General features: G+C 51.0%; 2 protein-coding genes across 8 annotated transcripts in view; both read left to right on the plus strand.

The window, feature by feature from the left end:
• The window catches only part of LOC141785984 (sodium- and chloride-dependent GABA transporter 2-like), a 41,854-nt gene extending 37,555 nt beyond the window's left edge, over positions 1 to 4,299 (plus strand). For 5 of the 7 annotated variants that reach the window (XM_074664655.1, XM_074664656.1, XM_074664658.1 and 2 more), the window contains 6 exons: positions 67 to 179; positions 255 to 392; positions 479 to 581; positions 1,107 to 1,207; positions 1,495 to 1,665; positions 1,744 to 4,299. In XM_074664655.1, the coding sequence (XP_074520756.1) occupies positions 67 to 179; positions 255 to 392; positions 479 to 581; positions 1,107 to 1,207; positions 1,495 to 1,665; positions 1,744 to 1,899 (782 nt within the window). In that variant the 3' untranslated portion in view covers positions 1,900 to 4,299. The remainder of the gene's footprint in view (positions 1 to 66; positions 180 to 254; positions 393 to 478; positions 582 to 1,106; positions 1,208 to 1,494; positions 1,666 to 1,743) is intronic. The other 2 variants (XM_074664653.1, XM_074664654.1) reach the window with 1 other exon arrangement.
• A 1,814-nt stretch (positions 4,300 to 6,113) lies between these two features.
• adamts5 (ADAM metallopeptidase with thrombospondin type 1 motif, 5 (aggrecanase-2)) lies at positions 6,114 to 15,599 on the plus strand. Its single transcript, XM_074664650.1, has 8 exons — positions 6,114 to 7,460; positions 10,839 to 10,971; positions 11,052 to 11,219; positions 11,488 to 11,771; positions 11,907 to 12,090; positions 12,178 to 12,353; positions 12,424 to 12,599; positions 12,684 to 15,599. Exons 1-8 carry the CDS (start codon positions 6,378 to 6,380, stop codon positions 13,363 to 13,365), a joined length of 2,886 nt encoding a protein of 961 aa, XP_074520751.1. The 5' UTR covers positions 6,114 to 6,377; the 3' UTR covers positions 13,366 to 15,599.
• The last annotated feature ends 472 nt before the right edge of the window (positions 15,600 to 16,071 follow it).

Below are 16,071 nucleotides of genomic sequence, written 5' to 3' on the forward strand. Positions count from 1 at the left end.
AATCTGCTGCATTGATGATTTTAAAGATGAGCTCATTTAAAAGCAGAGTCTTTGATTTGTTTTAAGGACCCGGCCTCGCCTTCATCGCCTACCCAAGAGCAGTCGCCATGATGCCCCTCCCCCAGCTCTGGGCTGTGTGCTTCTTCCTCATGATCATCATGCTAGGACTGGACACGCAGGTGAAAACACGCTCTGAAATCACACATCACATGTTGCATCATGCTCAGCTGACCCTGACTCTCTGACTCCCTCAGTTTGTGAGCCTGGAGGCCCTGATGACCTCAGTGACCGACCTGTACCCTCACTTGATCCGGCGAGGACACCGCAGGGAGCTGCTGCTGATGTTCGTCTGCATCGTCTGCTTCCTGGTCGGGCTGGTTATGGTGACGCCGGTACGCACGCTCAGAGAGGATGATTGGATGATGATGGCGTGCTGCTCTAAAGGAGATGATGTTGATCTCTTTCTGTTGTGTTGCAGGGTGGACTCTATGTGTTCCAGATCTACGACCACTTCTCCTGCAGCGGGGCCAGCCTGCTGCTGCTCTCCATATTCCAGTCTCTGGCCATCGGCTGGGTCTACGGTGCGAATCCCAACTCCTCGCCACTGCATACCTCTCCTTCCTTCCTCCTATCATTCCACGTCTGAATTTAATTAAATGCAGTAGGAGCTCGTTAGTCCAGCAGCAGCCGAATCAGAAAATTCCTCAAAACGCAGGAAATAAATTGAGGGAACAGCGCCACTAGTTACACATTTTTATCCTTCCACTAATGAAAATAGAGCCTTAAATCTGATAAACACGCAGTCAACCGCTCCACCTCCTCCCCTCCTTCTGCATTCCAGTGCAACTCAGCAGACAGTATATTAACATGGCTGCAGATACCCACTGTTGGAAGGAGACTGGCTCGGAGCCAGGCCCCCTGTCTGTCTCCTGCGGGCCCTAAATCAGCCCTGGGCCCCCTCGCCTCCCAGTCTCTGGCCTCAGGGAGCCTCTATCCCCGCCAGACCTGAGGCTTTGGGGCATTAAGAGCCTGATGTTTGTTGAAGAGTGAGGTGATTGGACTCCTAACACTCTCTCTGAACTTCCTCTTCCTGTTTTCCCCCACAGGAGCCGAGCGCTTCAGCGACAACATCAGGGACATGACGGGCTACAGCCCCCTGCCCGTCTTCAGACTGTGCTGGAAGTACTTGACCCCGGCGGTGTGCACTGTGAGTGGCCCCTCCCTGCTGTCCTGCTTTCACACCGCTCAGCGCCGCCTTGTTATGAAATGAAATACACATCAAGTCATGCTTTGAATATTTCACAAATCCCCCTATGTGCCTGGACGTGTCACACGAGGTCTCTGCGATGAAATGCTTTGGTTAACGAATCTATACGTTTGTTTGTAGACCTGTAATCAGCTCGTGTTTAACATGTCCCGGGTGTCTCAGCACATCTTTGAGGTACGCTCGTAGGAAGAAGTGATGTGTGTCATCTCGTCTCTGCTCCTCTGCAGGCGACCTTCATGTTCTCTCTGGTTCACTGGTCTCCTCTGAAGCTGGGTAAAGGATTAGTAGCTCCACCTTGGGCCACCACCCTGGGCTGGATCCTCACCCTCTCCTCCGTCTCCCTGCTTCCCATCTGGGCTATCTACGCCCTGGCCACCACCCCGGGGACTCTAGCACAGGTAACACCAGCTCTTTTCAAACGTTTGCTAACTATTTTGACGCCATAAGTGGACTTACGTGATTCTTTGACCCTCCAGCGGTTCCAGCACCTGTGCAGCCCCTCCGAGAAGTTACCCCTGGCGCTGCGGCACTTCCCCTCCAGCAACTCCTCCCTGCCCTACAGCTCGGCACTGCCCCTGACTGACAAACCAAAGGAGCCAATCACAGACATCATCCAGGACCGTATGACCTGATAACAGTCAGTGACGATGAACCCTCGGTCAGCCAATCAGGTGTGGGTCTGGGTCAGCGGCTGGATCCTCGATAAAGGCAGCGTCTGGAGCGCTGTTTGCCTGCATATGGAGGACATCTTTGCAGCCATTGGTGTCCCACAATCCACTGCAAACAGGTCCACTCTTACACCAAACACTCAGGCGCGGAAACATCACTGAGGTCTAGATTAATCTAGATTAGCTGAACAATCCCACCCTGCCTCTCTGAAAGGAGCAATAAGTCCAGCTCTCTGAGGGTCCAGTCCTGATGAGACACAGCTAGCTTCACCGTTAAGACCTGCCCAGACCCCCTGTCACTGGCTGCCAGACTCACAGCGCACACTCCTCAATCCACACAGCTGTATCTGCTGAGAATCTTAAGCTTTTCTTTATTTACTAACTCAATCACTGTACTTGAGCTTCATGTAATCACCGCTCCTTTAGCCATCCACCTCTTTACTCTCTATGAGAGATCACTGCTTAGCTTAGCTTAGCTCAGCTTAGCTTAGCTTAGCCTGGGCTCTTTCTTTCCATGTTGAACTGATCATGTGTCAGACGTGTTTCATACAGGGATGTTTGCTCTTCTTCATGCTCACGAGGTTTGAATGGTTTATAACACGCCTTACACTCAGACCAAGCGGTGCTCATGCAACGATAACTGTTTACTGCCAACACACGCACACGAGGCGCCCAGCTCGACGCCGTGGAATTACTGACAACACATCAATCCATTATTTATCTCAATCACTCCAAAGAGGAGGGTGAGAAACTTTTATTTGTCCTCCAGGTGAAGGCGAGGATTCAGGCTACGTGGACAGAAATCCTGACTCCTCGCTCTGAGCTAGCTTCAAGAAGCCAAAGATGAGAGATAAAAGTCTTCACTCTGGTTTTTAAAGTTTAACCATGGTTTAAAAAGTTTGTGATGTCAGGATGACGTGGCCTGAATCCTCCTTTTCGTACATATGCACAAATCAAAGTGCGGTTCCTGCAAACTAACTTGCACGTCTTTGCACTGTACCAAAAAGAAAAAACTTAAAGTCTGAATCATTCAAGCTCAAACGTTGCTGCTGCTGTGACGAGAAAAAAACAGCAACTTTTTTTTTTATTCTATACCCAAAATATTTAACGTTGATATTAGGTTTAGGTTTGTACTAACTGCAGAGAGGGTAGACGACGCGCTCCAGGATCTGGAGGCGGTTGTAACTGTAACATGATATGCAGTAGGACTTAACGTGGCAAACAGACGTGAGCTGTGGTGAGGGGATGTTTATATTTCTAAGACGCGAATGCAGTATGTAAATGTTTTCTAGAGATGTCATTATGATTGTCTTTTACCTCCTTTAAGGGTGTCGTCGATTTCAGTGAACAACGTTTCCCTCGGAAACAAAAACTCCTGATGTTGGTTTACAGATCAGACGGTGTTTCTGTTTTTTTTTTTATATAAGTTCTGTCGTCCTTCCAGTGACTTAAGTTTTAAATCTCCTTTCGTTTACTGTAACTGGCTGTCAAGGACGGAGTGTTCTCTGCAGACAAACTTAACTCGTGTAAAAGAAAACTCAAAAAGGAGGAGGAGGAGGAGGAGGAGGTTTCCTGATTGACCGACATGCAAAGTGAAAAACTTCCACATGCAAACAGGAAGTAACGACCCATTTTTTCATCTTTTATTTACTTGAAATCGATCCTAGTGTTATCATCTGTTTACAGGTTTCTAGATGTGCCTCTTTATTTGAACATGGCCTTCTTTTTGTATGTGTATCATCATTTTTCAATGAATATATCCAAACATTGTGGACCCTGTCTTGTGTTTGTCTTGTGTGAACACCTGTCGTCACCCGGGAGACGCCGCACTCTCCCTCGAGAAGCACACACACACACACACACACACACACACTTAATGAGCCGCTCAAGCATCACGAGAACAAGCACTTGTGATTGCCGTTTGAAGCCAGAGGAGGAGAGGAGATGAAGAGGAGGAAGGATGGAGTGTGTGTGTGTGTGTGTGTGTGTGCAGAAGAGGAGAGGGATTGTGACACCAACACTTGGATGGCGGTTATGTAAAAGGCTTCGCTCGTCAATTAACCGTATTGGATTCCCCTCTCAGCCGCCGTAGGAAGTGGGCTGGTCCGGCACACGTGGCGCTGCACGCAGGGTTCACACACACAACTTGTTTTGGTGACGCTCAATACTGTATGCAGCCTGCTTTTGCACGTGCGATCCGGGTTACTGTGTGATTCTGTGTGTGTGTGTGTGTGTGTGTGTGTGCAGATAATGGAGGCGGTTTATGTCCATATGGTTGCTTTGGCACACATCTCGCTTTCAGATGACAGGGATTAAAAATGATCCAATGGCGCTCGGAGATTCAAAGAGGAAGAGGGAGGGAGGACGCTGTGGGAGCCAGAGTGTGCACGTCTATCTGTGTATATGTGTGTGTGTGTGTGTGTGTGTGATTTCTGCAAAGCATTCAAAGAAGCTGTGGAGAGTTGTCAAATTTTCTGTGCTCAGGCTCGCTGCCACAAGTTTGCAGCTGCAGTCCGGCTCCCTGATGTATTAAGCAGCATGTTTGTGAAGCGATGTGCAGCTTTAGGAGACACACACACACACACACACACACACACACACACACTCAGAGAGAGGAGGAGACGAGCTCTGATTCTCACATCACTCTGCCCTGATCAAACATCCTCTCTGCTCTTTACGTGGCGTCTCTTTACTGCAGGTAATACACTTGACAGTTGGGTGTAAAGGAAGAGGCAGGCGGCGGCAGGGTGGGGGGCGGCCGGAGACCAGACTGGAGGACGCAGAGGGGGTGGAAGGGTTCGTTGCATAACAAGTTGGGTGATTGGACGTGAGGTGATTCTGGATCTTCTCTGCAGTGGTCACTGTGTTAAGGAGGATTAGGGGGCGATACGTCCGGGCAGCAGGGCCGGAGATGACGAATTCAGGGACCTAGAGAGATTTTGTGCAAACTTTTAGCTTCCTGATGTTTCAGCTCCAGCCTGCTTTTGCTCTCCGTACTCAACTCAGAGCCTCTCCTACTTCATGGACGCTCATTTTAATGTGAGAACAGAGTGTGTACATTACTCTAATCACGCCGCTCCACGCTGGGATTTGATAGTAGAGCCAGAAAGAGGAGGGGGGGTGGTGGCGGCGAGGCTTATGATGGCAGCACACCGTGTTCCGTGTTTTGGCCGCGCTTCCTCCCACTCCCTGGCTGCATCCTACCACCCACGGTCATGCATGCATGTCGACGGGGCTTTGGGATTAGCTCGCCGACACGGGCTCCCGCTGTAAGAAAGTTGAAACGCAACACCCGTTGTTGAGTCCCCACACCCCCCTTTCTCCCCACTTCTCCCCCACTTAGCGAGCAGCTAGAGGTGACTCAGCAAATGAGCAGTGTGTGTGTGTGTGTGTGTGTGTGTGAACTTTTAGGACTTGTAGAAAAAGCCACTCTGCTCTTCTGGGAGTGTTTGTGCAAGCTATGCATGGCTTCACCTCTCCCAGCTCCACAGAAAGTCTTCACACACCTGCACACACACACTTCCCAGCACCCACTGTATGCATGCTCACAGATCTCCTCCATCTCCTCCTCCTCCTCCACCTCCTCCTGCTGCTGCTCACACACCATTAAATGTTTCACACGGGAACGGTGAGTTCCCACAACTCTTATTCCGAGGAATGGCCATAAATTATCCAGTTTGCTGAAACTCTCCGGTCAAAAGCTTCAATAATTTAAAGAGTTAAAGCGGAGGAAGTGTAAAAATAACTGCTGTTTAATGGGGATGTGTTGGTCCTGGGTGAGCCGCCGTGAGTCTGAGGGAGATGTTTGATATTATGCAACAGATAAGGAAGAAAAGACGGGGTCATCACTGTGAGATTACATAATCAGGAAGTCTGAGGTTAAAGTTTGAGGTTCAGAAATTCAGAATTTTCTCATCAGGTTTAAAGTTTGAGTTTTAAAGTTCTGGGGCACATTCAGGATCTCTCTGTCCTCCTCTTCCCTCTGCTGAGGCAGGAAATGCTCCAGTGACAGCATTGTTCAGGTCCCTCTCCTCCAGCACTTGACTTTACTCTGCTTTAAAGGAAGATAGGCAGAGAGCTAGAGGGAGGGAGGGAGGGAGGGAGGAGAGGAGAGGAGAGGAGAGGAGAGGAGAGGGGGGTGGAGGAGTGGTGATTGAGCGCAAAGGGGGCAGGACTTTTTCTCTCCGGGTCCTATTAAGAGCAAACTTTGTGTTTTTGTTCTCCAAGTTCAGCTCAGTGCTCTCCAGCTCTCACTCTTCCTCTCTGCGGCTCCTCTTCTCCTCCGCTCTCTCCTCCATGCGCGGCTCCGCTCGCCTGTTGGGCTCTGCTGAGGGGGATTCGGACTCCGGGAGGATGCGCTTTTTTCAGGAGCAGTTGCTCAAAGTTGTCTCTCCGGGCTTCTTTTGAGCGGGTCTTGGATGTGTGTCGTGCTGGAATGAACAATGGTGCGGCTGCTCGCTGCTCTGGACGAGGGCATGCTCTGCTTTCGGCTGCTGCTGCTCTGCGTGGTGGAGTTGGAGCTTGGCGCGGGGGTTTCTACTTTCCAGGGTTTTTATCTTCCACCTGCGAACGGGTCTCTGCTCACACCTGCCCGGAGGACGGACGGGGTCGTGCGTACCATTGACCGGATTTACCACGGAGGGGGGAAGGTGGGCTACCTGGTCTACCTGGATGGCAGCCGCTTTCAGCTGGACATGGAGCGGGACGAGTCCGTGCTGTCGCATCACTTCAGCCCCCAGTATGTGCTCGCGCTGATGGGGGAGAGCCCTCCGCCTCTGAAGCGGGACTGCGTGTACCGAGGCACCGTGGACTCCAACCCGGAGTCTCTGGCCGTCTTCAACCTCTGCGGAGGGGGTCTCGAGGGCTTCTTCGCTGTGAAGCACACGCGCTACACCATCACGCCAATCATCAGGGCAAAGGGACACGAGCACGACGCGCGCACCCTGCAGGATAAGGACGCAGAGAGCGCGCTACATGTGTTCACGCGCGAGAGTTTCAGCTTCGAGGCGACGCGCGAGGGACGCGAGAGCTGCGGGACGCGCGACGGACGCAGAGGACGCAGGGACGCGCTGGGGAGACGCCGGGGTAGAGGTCGCGGGAAGGGGCGACACGCGGCAGCAGCGGAGGAGGCTGATGAAGAGCACGCGCGGGGGAGGAGATGGTGGAGCAAGTTCGCCACAGACTCCGGCGCGCGGCGCAAGAGGTCAGTGTCTCGCGCCAGGCACGTGGAGCTGCTCCTGGTGGCGGACGACACCATGGTGAAGAAGTACGGGAAGGACCTGAACCACTACCTGCTCACGCTGGCCTCCATCGCCTCGAAGCTGTACGGACACGCCAGCATCGAGAACCCCATCCGGCTGACGGTGGTGAAGGTGACCACGGTGACGGAGAAGGAGAAGGGGCTCGAGGTGTCCAAGAACGCGGCGCAGACTCTGAAGAGCTTCTGCAAGTGGCAGAACCAGCAGAACCCGCTGGACGACGACCACCAGCAGCACCACGACGCAGCGATCCTCTTCACCAGGCAGGTAAACAAAAGTCTCCTTTACGCACCTTTACCTGCTCGAGACGCGTGGGCTGCCTCTGTGCCGTGCCACGAGCCGGGTTGACGCTCCTGTGCGGTGTGACGTAACGGTTTGTTGTTATTTTGATAGTGCACGCGGTGTCAGTGTGAGGCTCCTGTGCGTAAAAGACGCGTTACGCCACAAACGTCACATTCTGATCTCTCCTCTCCTCTCCTGCTCTCTAACTCTCATAAAATCTGAATTTCCTGCCTCTGGTATTTTTCTAGGCAGCCTCCTTCTGTCTCAAACCCTCCCAGTCCCCTGACAGCCTGAAAACCTCAAGTCTGTGTGATCTGATTCTCCTCCTGCAGGAAAAATGCAGAACTATCCCCAAACTCCTCCTGGAACTGTGTCTAATCATGTATTCCTCCTCTTTCTCTCATCACTCCAGTCTGCACATTTTTTCCCAGTTACCTCTCCGTCAGCTGTCAGAAAAACAAACACATCCACCCCGTGAGAGGCCGTGCGTTCACAGAGACCACACTCATTTAGCCCGTCTCTCACCATCCCTTTCTCTTTTTTTCTGGAAAGCCGCAGCAGCAGCAGATCTCCACGCTCAGTTTCCCCCCCTCCGGGTGTGGCTTCACGGTGGTTAACATGTCAGATAGCTCACCTTGGATTGTGGTTGCGCTCAGCTCATGCAGGGTCTTGTCGTAAAGTGGAGCGGAGCACGCGAGGGGTATTACCTGGGATCTCCATGCAGGCTGTGCTGGCAGCGCTGCAGCCGTGCATACCTGAGGTCAGCTGCTTGGCAGGAAACCTCCTCGCTAACCTGTGTTGCCGTTACACCTGCAGGAGCGGGCGGAAGACGGTGCCATCCTGAGGTGTTTGGGTTTGGCAGGGCGGGAGCTGAGACCTCCAAACGACAGGAAGCTTATGAAACATGACAGGCGGGGCGGTGTGGACTTTTCTCCTTCCTGCTCGGGCTCTAATCCTGTTGAAACACTCAAACTCAGCCTTGAAAAACCCACGCTGCTCCGATGGTGAAATTCTGCCTCACCTGTTGCAGCACAGGTGCATTATTTACAAACCTGTGCTCAGCCTGCAGAAAAATGAGTCAAAGCTAACGCACAACCTCTCTGCAGGCTACACAAGACAAAGAGAGCAGCTGACCTTTGACCTCTCAGGCTCTTAAAGCCCGTCTTTACCATCCCACGAGCTGAAATTGCTGCTACTTTACCTCTCAGACAGATAAGCACAGCGTCTCTCCTCCTCCTCGACCCTGTCTTTACATATTTTGGAGCCTGGATGCGAACAAAACATTTTGGAAGCGATCCAGACGGCGCCGTGAAACAGGCTGCAACTTAATCCTTCAGGGCAGGAGAGCGCGGTCACAGCAAGTTCATTGAGGAAACCTTTTTGTGGCGCTGACAGGCTCGGGGAGTTATTCTGAGTTTCTGACGGCGTTATTATCCAGGATCCCCGCGGAGATGGCGCCCCACTCAGGGAAACGTGTGTTTGTACGTGTAACTGCAGTTATGGCGGCTGAATCTGTCACTTTACAAACAGCAATTAGAGTTTCCATTCTCAGGACGCGGGCCAGGAAACTACCAGTTTTGGCTCGGCCTGTTCAGACCGTTGGTTGGAAAAAAGAAGAGGAAGAAAGAAAGAGAAGTGGGTTACGCTTTGAGTACTTTCTCTGCACCTTCTCTGGAAAACTGAGTGGAAACTCAGCGGGGAACTGGATCGTGAAGTTCATTGAAGACTTTGTGACCGTGGAGTCAGAGCGCTCCATTGTTCCCTGATGGGAAGAGGTGATGTAGGAGGGAGGAGGCTTGTCTCTTTGTGGTCGGGTCCAATTACTCCAACACCCCGGCCTCGCAGTGAGCTGACCCGTGTGGCCGGTGTCACCCTGTCCCACACAACGGGCGCATTGAGGGGCTCCTGAGTGGATCTGTGGATGTTCTGCATGGCTGTGTTGGCTTGTTGTGAGCCGGGGCCGTGGACAAAGACCTACTGTAAGCTGGACAGAGCGCCACACACACACACACACACACACACACACACACACACACACATGTTCATATATTTGACTTGTTGCTGTTTGGTATTTGTGATGCGGCTGCGAGGCGAAGGTTTTCCATGTTCCTCCATCACCCCTACAGGAATCGAACCCTCACCTTGAATGCGAGGCCTTATGTAAGAGAGATTGATGTAAACAATCCACACGTGTGAAACACATGCCCGTGTCACTCGGCTCCTCCGTGTGCTCATGTGTCTCCTCTCCTCATTGCCCTCGCCCCCGTCGCAGCTACTCCCTCTGTTTGTTTTGACTCTTCCTGAGATTTCACATGTGCTTTACATGTCGATGACCTGCACACAGATCCTGGACGCTCTCATCAGCTGTTAGAGACTCAGAGACTTATTATTCCTGCAGCTCCATCTTTTCCCCTCCGGCGTCTGATTCCTCATCTTGTTTCTCTTCCCCTCCCTTGTTTTGGGGCTCGGCGTAGGCACACCTGGAGACTAATTATTTTCTTTTGTCTTGTTTAATTTCCGTGAGGAGATTCCCTTTTTTCTGCGTACGAGGCGGCTGGGAAAGGAAAGCGGGGTGTGAGTGGATAAATAAATGGAGGTGTGGAGACGTCGGGGTGAAAGAGTGTGGGAAGAGAAACAGACGACACTTCAGCACATTTTTGCAGAGTGTGTGTGAATGCATCATGAAAAAGCATCATTATACATGCTAGCATCAATTTACACTCTGCATGTGCAAGTTTGTACCCTGTGTGTGTGTGTGTGTGTGTGTGTGAGAGGTGGTCCAACCCAGTCAGTCATGTGTGTGAGCGTAAACACAGAGCAGTCTGTTCCAAACTGGTCGGGCAAACACCCTCCCCAGAGAGCTCCTCTCACACGACCCAGCAGGCCTGTCAGCACCATTTAACATGACGATTCATCCTCTCCCTGGGACATGTGTGTGCGTATGTGTGTGTGTGTGTGTGTTCCTCCCCGGTGCATACATTGCGAGGCCCGCGTGCTGCTATAAGCGCTCTAATGTGACAGCACGATGACCGGATTGATCCGTGCACTCGGCGCCCTGAGGCCTCCTCTCTGCATGGACGTGTGTGGGAATCAAAACAAAGATCGATGGCTGAGCTCTGGCTCCCCGACGCGCTGACGCAGAGATGAGGAAGGAAGCGGGGACTAAAAGCAGTGCATGAAAAAAAAAAATCAAAGTTAACGCGTTAAAATCACTCGCAGCAGAATCCTGAAAGCTCTCCTGAAACGACCTCTGGTGAGTATTTCGAACTCAAACTGGGCGACGCCGTCAGAAATGTGAGGTTGGATGAAACTGTAACTCCTCCAGTTTCCTCTCTGTGCTGATCCTAACTTGTCTTCTTCCAGGACCTCTGTGGACATCACTCCTGCGACACCCTGGGCATGGCTGACGTCGGCACCATCTGCTCTCCGGAGAGAAGCTGCGCCGTCATCGAGGACGACGGGCTCCACGCTGCATTCACCGTCGCTCATGAGATAGGTAGGCGAGGACGAACATCACAGGAGCTTCCTGAGCTGAGCGTCTATAATCACTCACATCTCCTCTTCTTCCTCTTCCAGGTCACCTGCTCGGTTTGTCCCACGACGACTCCAAGTTCTGCGAGGAGCGCTTCGGCGTCAACAGCGACAAGCGTCTCATGTCCTCCATCCTCACCTCCATCGACGCCTCCAAACCGTGGAGCCGCTGCACCTCGGCCACCATCACCGACTTCTTCGACGATGGGAACGGTGAGCGTGGGAAATCAAACGCCAAAACAAATTACAACCATGTGAATCCACTGTGAGCTGTTTACCCACACACAAAGCTTTAATCCGTCCAAACAGAGTCACGTAGAATCCTATTAACTTCTTAAAGACTGATCGCTGGCAGGAAACCAAGATGAGTCAGACTTTGTGTTCCCGCGCCATCAAATAGCTTCATTCATCGCCGCCTGAGAGCGTTGTGGGATGACATTTGGAGAAAAATGCAGGATGTCAAATTTCTTTCCTCCCACAGCTGAGTGTCTCCTGGACTCCCCTCGCCAGCCTCTCCTGGGCCCCGAGGAGCTCCCAGGCCAGAGCTACGACGCCGTCCGCCAGTGCCGCCTCGCCTTCGGCCCCGAGTACACCGTCTGCCCCGGCATGGACGTCTGCTCCCGCCTGTGGTGCGCCGTCATCCGGCAGGGACAGATGGTGTGTCTGACCAAGAAGCTGCCGGCTGTGGAGGGGACGCCCTGCGGGAAGGGACGCATCTGTCTGCAGGGGAAGTGCGTGGACAAGACGAGGAAGAGACACTACTCGGTGAGGAGATGCAGCACGCTGTTCCCACACAGTCTTGTGAAAAAGTTCCCCTCAGGCGGAGCATGTGAGCCGCTGGGTCACACGTCCAGTCATGCTTCTCTGACAAAGATCTTCTGTTTCTTGTTTCATCATCAGGCGTCCAACCACGGCAGCTGGAGCTCCTGGGGACCATGGGGTGCCTGCTCCAGGACCTGTGGAGGCGGCGTGCAGTTTGCCCATCGCCTGTGCAACAATCCACCGCCGAGGAACAACGGGCGCTACTGCACGGGAAAGAGAGCCATCTATCGGTCTTGCAGCGTCACAGCATGCCCTGCATCAAGTGAGACACACAAGACGACCTCTAAAGATCCATTAGAGACTAATTTTAGAGATCTGCTCCCTTTCAACCTCTTCTAACTTTCTCCAGATAAGAGCTACCGACAGGAGCAATGTGAGGTGCGAAATGGACCGCAGACCGACCCTAAAGGAGTGAAGACCTTCGTGGAGTGGGTGCCGAAGTACGCAGGAGTCCTCCCGAAAGATGTGTGCAAGCTGACCTGCAGGGCTAAAGGAACCGGGTACTACGTGGTCTTCTCTCAGAGGGTGAGTCCCCAGAGAAAGAAAAGGTGCAGCGTGTTGAAAAAGCAGAGGTGACGTGATTGTCCTCCTGCAGGTGGTGGATGGGACGGAGTGCCGGCCGTACAGCAGCTCCGTCTGCGTGAAAGGGAAGTGCATACGGACGGGATGTGACGGCATCATCGGCTCCAAGCTGCAGTTTGATAAGTGTGGGATCTGTGGCGGCGACAGCACGGGGTGCATACGCGTGGTGGGAAACTTCACCAAGAGGAGGTGAGGAGTGAGGGAGCAGTCTGTGCGTCACGCTGCAGGTTTTCATCTCACTGACCCCACCTCTCTGTCTCTGTCCCCTAACAGTAAGGGCTACACCGACGTGGTGAAGATCCCCGCAGGCTCCACCCACATCAAGGTTCGTCAGCACAAAGCCAAAGACCAGACCCGCTACACCGCCTACCTTGCCCTACGGCGTCCCAACAGCGATTATCTCCTCAACGGGAAGTTCATGATCTCCACCTCCGAGACCATCATCCCGCTCAACGGCTCTGTGCTCAACTACAGCGGCTGGAGCCAAAAGGACGAGTGGCTCCACAGTATGGGTCCTGGGGCCATCCACGAGGCCCTGGTGGTCCAGATTCTAGCCACAGACGCTAAGAAGCCGCTGGATGTTCGTTACAGCTTCTACATGCCCCGCAGGACGACCCCGCAGCAGCCGGCAGCCCCTCTGATCCCAAAGTCCATCCCTGTTCACACTCCAACGACAGCCTCAACTACAACGAGAACCAGCACCACCAGCACCACTACATCCTCCCCAGTCCCCCCTGTCCTGATCCCAGGCCCACCTACAGGTCCAGTCCCCTCCACCCCAGCCCCAGGACCTCAGTGGGTAACAGGATCCTGGATGACTTGCTCCAGGACTTGTGACACAGGCTGGCAGAGTCGGACAGTTCAGTGCAAGGACCCTGAGGGGAAACTGTCCAAGGGGTGTCAGCTGGGCGCCCGGCCTTCTGCCTTCAAACACTGTCTGGTGAAAAAATGCTGAGCTGCCCGGAGCAGAGAGGGGATCAGGAAGAGAGGAAGGAGCTCAATCTGTACCTCTGATGAGGGTCTCAAGTGCTGGATGTAGGACTACGGACCACTGAATTTAAGGACCATGAATGTTGGCTTAACCCGGATACCCAGAGACCCAGAGACTCACAGGCGTGGTCCGGCTTCACGCCCAAAAGGAATGTCCTGGAATCACAAGAGCTATGCAAGTGAGAGGGAAGACGGTTTCCCAGTGAGGAGTCAGGTTCTGGCATAGCTGAGGACTTTGTTGCATGTCACACCACGTGGACTGATCTGGTCTTTACTTCCACCTCCGAGTCCTGGAGGCTCTGTGTGTCGCCCTGTAATGGCATGTGTGTCGTGTTTTTTATGATACTCACTGTGGGGGTCCAGAAGTCGTTCCCCCTTTGTCTTTTGTCGTGAGTCTGTCTGAGACAAGATCCCCGGTGTCGGGAGTCACTCGATCCGTTCCTGCCGCCCTGATCCACCTCTGACATCCAAAGCCCGGTGACTGAGAGGTCCTCAAACTTCAGCCGGTTAATATTTGGATGTGAGCTCATTCAGCGGTGGATCAGGGCTGCCCACGTGAGACCTGTTTGTCTTAAAATGACTGAAACTCCAGAGGGTTTGTGTCACAGCGCCACCTGTAGGGTGCAGAGAGAGCAGCGGGTTAGAAAGGGAGGCCAAAGTGACCACGACACTCCTTAAACATGAGCGGAGGTCAGCTCTGACTCTTCAGTTTGGGGAAATGCTTGATTTTTATGTGTGAGTGTGAAGTGTGTGTGTTTATGTGTGCATGCTAAGTGCTAGCACATCCATGTAGCCAGGCCTGTGTTTGAAGCACATACAGTGTGTACTGTGATCTCCATGCTTCCTCACTCTCAGTTCCATTTATATCAATCATTATGCTGGTGCTGGGAGGTTTACGGTCCTCACGTTTTGTTTTGTTGTTGTTTTTTTTGTTTGTCTGTTTAAGAAACAATGCTAATATGACAATGTGTGCCCTGGATACTCGCAACGACAGCACGAGAGACACTAATGCAGTCATTAATGTCCTTTTGCAATTCAACTCTGTCTTCTCTCTGAAGTTATGGTTTCACCTGTTTTTTTTTAACTGCGTTCGCCACATTGCAGCTCACATTTTGCCACAGAAGAGATTCTCTTAAAGGGCCAGCCCAACCAAGAATACTGGAAAGTGTTTTTTCTTTGATCTGTGTGAGTTTTGGAGACAAACACCAGGTGCCTCCCCCAGTCTGTAAACTAGATTTAATTCTCTGTCACAAACTCTTAACTCTGAAATCTCTAGGTTAGAGGAGACAATCATTAGCATTTCTGACAGGAAGCAAAGGCTAACAGTCGACTTATCTCCGTCCAAAAATATGAACTCAGCTTCCAGAGTTCACTGATTATCATGTATCAAAATATTGTAGCAATCCATGGGAGATTCAACATTTAAAACTTCAGATTACCTGGTTTAAGGCTTAATGCTAAGCTAACAGGCGATTAGCTAAAAACTGATAGTGAATAAACATGTATGTGTCTGGTATCATTTTTTTCATCATGATCTCAAGAACATGAATAATCATGTCAGATCATTCAAAGACTGGAAACAACCACACTCTATTCAAAAACGTGCTTTTTGGACTTTTGTATAGTAATACACAATAGTAACCATGGTTACTGAAATTCAGCACATCTGCAGGAAGAAACAACAGAAGTTTCAGGTCAATAAACCACTTACAAAGTGTTCTTCTTCCTTTCCTCACACACTCAGATTTATTTAGACCATATAGACATTTTTATGCAAGTAATAGGTTTTTCATTTATGTGTTAGTAGTCGACCATATTTACACAGACATGTACACGCATCAACGAAACAATCCATCATTTGCACAGTTTTGAATATTCTGGAAACACACACACACACCCAAGCGCACACACACTCACAAAGACACAAACTCAACCTCCTCTGACTCCTCCGGTGGGGAAACGCCGTCCGGCTGAACGACAGAAAAACACAGCACTGAACTTGTAATTTATTGTTTGTACAACTGGTATGTGTGAATAAAAACAACGATGAGATGAGTTTTATTTATTATAGTAATTTTGTATCAAATTACTATTTAACTTAGGAATATGACTGTGCAGATGCATTCCAATGTAAGAATATAGTGTTTTTTTCTAGTCATCCACATGAATATATGTACATAAAATCTATATATTTAAATACTTTTGTGTGTGTGTTGTTCATTGTGCACGTGCATTCACTCACAAACAAGTCACTGCAAACTTTAAGGATATGAATGTAGCAGCAGAGGCAGGAAATGGGATGAGTATCATGAATAAATTCAAAATATTAAGACAGAGAAAATGTAGAGGAAGACATATTGATGAGAAAAGCAGATTATTTAGGTAAGGGAATTTGTTTACCATAGTTTTAAAGATATATTTTCATACTACAGCAAAATATAAACACTCTTATTCAATATTCAAAAGTTTAGTTTCACTCTGACTCCTCAGTAGAAATTAGATTATTATTATTTTTTTTAGTCTAAATGTATCTTTTAGTACAGTTTTTAGCTCATAAATGATCATATTTTAGTCCTCTGGTGTCTGGAAAGTCACTTCCGGTTTCACCTGCGTCTTGCCCCGCCCCTCCCTCTCCTGTCTCATCCCCAGTTCAAACGACAGGTCCCCCTCC

Source organism: Halichoeres trimaculatus, unplaced genomic scaffold, assembly GCF_033239565.1.
Source record: "Halichoeres trimaculatus isolate MK-OKI-2021-1 unplaced genomic scaffold, fHalTri1.1 fHalTri1_scaffold_24, whole genome shotgun sequence".
In the NCBI taxonomy this organism is placed as follows: Eukaryota; Metazoa; Chordata; class Actinopteri; order Labriformes; family Labridae; genus Halichoeres; species Halichoeres trimaculatus.

Bases quoted from the DNA above. Each gene is read 5' to 3' on its own strand.
- adamts5 (XM_074664650.1), top strand. From the start codon at position 6,378: ATGGTGCGGCTGCTCGCTGCTCTGGACGAGGGCATGCTCTGCTTTCGG. The intron at 11,772-11,906 runs GTGAGGAGATGC...TTTCATCATCAG, and splicing joins CGAGGAAGAGACACTACTCG to GCGTCCAACCACGGCAGCTG. The intron at 12,600-12,683 runs GTGAGGAGTGAG...GTCCCCTAACAG, and splicing joins GGAAACTTCACCAAGAGGAG to TAAGGGCTACACCGACGTGG.